The 4,402-nt window shown below is 59.7% G+C and overlaps 1 protein-coding gene across 1 annotated transcript in view; it reads left to right on the forward strand.

The window, feature by feature from the left end:
* The first annotated feature begins 3,038 nt into the window (after nucleotides 1-3,038).
* The window catches only part of LOC107126050, a 6,283-nt gene continuing 4,919 nt past the window's right edge, over nucleotides 3,039-4,402 (forward strand). The window contains exons 1-2 of the mRNA XM_015429548.1: nucleotides 3,039-3,105; nucleotides 4,015-4,038. Of these exons, the coding sequence (XP_015285034.1) occupies nucleotides 3,039-3,105; nucleotides 4,015-4,038 (91 nt within the window). The remainder of the gene's footprint in view (nucleotides 3,106-4,014; nucleotides 4,039-4,402) is intronic.

Consider the following 4,402-nt stretch of genomic DNA (forward strand, 5'->3'; position numbering starts at 1 on the left):
AGGAGGTCCAGCAGTGGGGCCAGAACTCCAGAAGCCCCCTCCCACTGCCCCCCCCCCAAGCACCAAGAAGACAGAGCATCCCTTGCCCCAGACCGAGAGTTCCTACCTATACCTTGTGGCTCATAGCCACTGATGGACCTCTGCTGCTCTTAAGGACATAAGAGAGCGTGTCCAGAAGAGGGCAACCAGGATGGTGAGAGGGTTGGAATCCAAGTCTTATGAGGCTGAAAGAGTTGGGTGTGTTTAGCCTGGGAAAGAGAAGGCTTAGAGGGGACACGACTGCAGTCTTCAAGTATTTGAAGGGCTGTCATGTAGAAGATGAAGCAGATCTGTTCTCTCTTGCTCCGGATTGCCAGACTAGATCTAACGGGTGGAAATGACAAGGGAGCTGATGACCGGCTAAATATCAAGAGAAATGTCCTAACTGTAAGAGTGGTTGAGCTGTGGAACAGTCTGCCTCGGGAGGTGGCGAATGGTCCTTCGCTGGACGTTTCCAAGCAGAGGCTGGACGACCCTCTTTCGGGTCTGTTGTAGGGCTATCTCTCGGCTGTGCTCCTGCAGAGTGCAGGGGGTTGGACTAGATGACGTGCAAAGGTCCCTTCCAACTCTAACATTCTGTGATTCTATAAGCCTTAAGAATATGAGAGAAGCCCATGTTGGATCAGGCCAATGGCCCATCCAGTCCAACACTCTGTGTCACACAGTGGGACCTCAGGAGGTCCAGCAGTGGGGCCAGGACACTAGGAGCCCCTCCCACTGCCCCCCCCCAAGCTCCAAGGATACAGAGCATCCCTGGCCCCAACCTGAGAGTTGCTATCTATCCCTTGTGGCTCATAGCCAGTGATGGACCTCTGCTCCATATGTTTATCCAGTTCCCACTTGTAGCCGCCGCTACCTTCATAAGAACCTTCCCCCTCCCCAAAGCATCAGCCCCATTCCAGTCTCTCACTGTTAGAGCCTTTGCGCCACCAAGTTCTGGGCATTTTGAGTGGCGGTGGCTGAAAGAGGTGGGTTGACATTTGGGGTGTTTGTTTTTCCGGTAGAATGAGTCTGGTCATTCTATCAGAAGAAGTGGGCTGTGCAGCGAGGACTTTGGCAGAGGGCAGGTGCTCTTGTGGGTGACGGATTGGGCTCAGGACAGGAAGCGAAGAGCAGGAATAAACGGGCAGCTCTGGCAGTGGGGGGGGGGCGATCGGTATTGGGGCCGATGCGACTTAATTAGTTCATAAAAGGATCTGGAACTTGGGACGAGTAGCCTCGTGGCCACGCTTGCAGATGACGCCCACTTACTCAGGATGGTGAGAAGAACCAGGGCGGACTCCGAAGAGCTCCCGGAGGGAGGGAGGGAGGGAGGGAGGGAGGGCCTCCACAGGCTGGGTGAGTGGGAAGCGATGTGCGGCAGGCAAAGTTCAATGCAGGTAAATGTAAAGTGATGCAGGCTGGGACCCAACCCCCCCCCCGCCCCCGCTTCAAGACGGGGGGAGCCGTGTTCGTCTGCAGCAGCAGAGAAGGGCAAGAGTCCAGGAGCACCTTAGAGACGAAGAAAACGGGTGGCAGGGGAGGAGCGGCCATGAACACAGGCCGAGGAGACGGTTCCAGGGTCCCCCCCCCCTCCCCAACACAGGACGGATCTTGTCGCAGCAACGGCCAAACTGTGCTGCAGTTGCCTACGTGGAGGGCCCTGCTGGCTGTTAAAAGGTTTGCACCTTGGCTGCCCCAGCCTCAAGCGTGTGCTCGTGGGGTGTGAAGTTGCTGAGCCTGAATGAAAACGGAAACCCCGTCTGCTGCTGCAGCTGCTGCAGCAGTGGAAAAGGCAGACTCGGTGTTGGGGATTATGAGACAAAGGGATCGAAAACACAACAACCAATCCTCTAAAGCCCCTCTGTGGATCTGTGGGGCAGGCCCGTCTGTATACCGTCATGCCACAGTGTAAATCAGTGCAGTCAAGAGGAGGAAACATCCAATGAGGAATGTAATAAGACCAGAGTTACAGGAATCTAGAGCACAGAATATCACACCTGATGTGTCACTCAGTGCAGGAAATGGTATTACAGAAGTACCAGGAGCGAAATAATCCAGCAAGCGCAACAGGTGCTAAATGCCATGGGCTGCAGATGTCTGGTCCTTGGGTTGCATTTGTCCATCACAGGCGCTGGCCCAGGGGTCTCAGCCGCTGCATGCGCTGTCCTCTGGCCTGCCCTGTGACACCTGCGCATTGCAAAGTTGTCCGGTGAGGAGAATCAGGGGTCTCCAGTCTACCCCACACCCCACCCAAGGTGAGGCTGCCCTTGTTCTCAGACCCTGGGAGCAAACATGCCTCCTGTTGACCGGGGGGGGGGGCGTTCTTTAGGAGAACAAAATGGCGTCCGGTGGCACGCCTAGCTGCCTTCTACAACGTCGTCCCCGTGCTCTCCAATCTCTGGCCTGTGGGCCAGATCTCTGGCTTGCCGCAGGCAGGCAGGCAGTCCTGCCCCGGTGGTGGGGGGAGCTGCTGTGGCATCCCCAGAGGGGCAAGTCCTGTTGGTTGCACACCTCCGGGGGGGGGGCAGAGGCTCCTCGGCCCCTCCCTGCCCTGGCTGAAGAGGAGGGCCTGTGGTTGACCCCCGGGGCACAGCAGGAGGCTGGGCTGGAGCAGGAGGACTCTCCGGAAGGGAGACGGCTGGTGGCTGGAGCAGGATCCGTCCCGTCCCCCCCCCCGTGCCGGCCTGCCAGAACCTCTGTGGCCTCAACCCCTTCTGGCTGGCCGAGGAAGGGAATGTCTGACCCAGAAGACTCCTGAGATGTGGGGCAGGGGTGTGTGTGTGGGCCGGGTCCAGAGCCCCAAGCCCTTTGGAGGACTGGCCGGGTCCAGAGACTGCCGAAGTGCCTGTGGAGATCAGTGGTGGGGCTGAGCAGCCCTGGGACTGGGTGGGGGGTGGGCGAAGGTGCTGACCTCTGGGAAGCCACTGTGACCTCAGCCGGCTGTGGAATCCCGGGCTCCCCGTTCCCCCGGCGGCACGGCTCCTCCTCCTCCTCCTCCTCCTCTGCCGAGGGCAGAGATGGTGGTCCAGACACAGCAGTCCCCGGGGGCGCCATGGGGGGCTGCCTCTCCTGCCAGCGCTGCAGGTAAAGGGGGGGAGGGGCTCTGGTGGTCCGAAGAGGGCCTTTCCAGCCCCCCTTCTTTGCCTCCTCCCGGCTTTCCAAAGGGGGTCCCCGGAGGGGGCCGGCAGAGTCCCCACGCGGCCTTTCCTGGGCCTGGGCTTCCTTCAGAGGGGGTGACATTCTGCCGGGGCATCTTCCGCCAGATGCCAATGGGCACTTCCCCAGGGGGAGGGGGGGTCCCACAGACATGAGGAAGGGGCAGTGATGACTCAGGGGCCAGAACACGGGCTGATCCCTCAGGGCCGCCCGGCACAGAACTTAGGAGGGCCCCCCCCGGGGCGGGGGTGGGGGAGCAAAGCCCACGTGGCTGCTGGCAGAGGGGCCTCGGCCTAGTCCGGCTTCTCTCGCTCGGCCTGCCTGGGTCAGCGTGAACAGAAGGCTCAGAATGACACGGGGGGGGGGGGGGGGCTTGGTGGCTGCAGTGCCCGCCTGAATCCGAAGCCAAGTTCCCTGCCACAGTACATAAATGATGAGCTCTGCCACAGAGACCAGTTGTAATTCCTGGAGGCACCAAGAGGCAACCCTCGATCTCGGGCAGCCAGCTGGTGGCCAAGAAGGCCCCTCTTGCCTCCTCTTTCGACAGGGGGCCACTGGCAGTCAGTGAAGCAGCATCACTTCCAGGGAAATGTATGTCCTGACGAGTGTTCCCTCTAACCGGAGTTGGTGTGAGCCAGCTCACAGTTTTTTAGCCTCCGGCTCACCCGTTTTTGTCTCGGCTCAGGAAGGATGAGGCTCCAGAGCAGACTGATTTATGCAGCGGCCAAACTGCTGGCTCACCACTTTAATGCCAGGAGCTCGCCAAGTGGGATTCTTGCTCACCAGACCCCAGGGCTAGAGGGAGCCTTCCTGACCTCCTCTTTCTCCTTCCCGCAGGTCCAGCCATGAGCAGGAGACAAAGTGAGTGGTCCTCTTGACTCCCCCCCCCAGCATTTCTGGTGCTGGGAGGGGGGGGATGCTTTTCCAGGTGTGCCCAGACATGCCACAAGTGGGGTGGGGGTTGTAGCAATAGCCCCCCCCCGGGGTTTCTTCTTCAGTGAGGAGGACCCCAGGGGCAGGGGCGCCTACAGCCATGGTGCTTGTGAATGGTGCTTTTCCTCCGGTTCCTCCACCTTCTTCTGTTTTCATCCCGACCTTATTTGAAACAGACACACAGAGTTTTAAGAACCGCTGGGGGGGGGGGGAGCATGGGCTTCTGACATCGACACGCCCCCGCCGCCCCTCTAAAAAAGAGATTAGACCACCTGTGCGCAGCAGGATCAGT

Source organism: Gekko japonicus, unplaced genomic scaffold (genome assembly GCF_001447785.1).
Source record: "Gekko japonicus isolate JY-2015 unplaced genomic scaffold, Gekko_japonicus_V1.1 scaffold358, whole genome shotgun sequence".
Classification (NCBI taxonomy): domain Eukaryota; kingdom Metazoa; phylum Chordata; class Lepidosauria; order Squamata; family Gekkonidae; genus Gekko; species Gekko japonicus.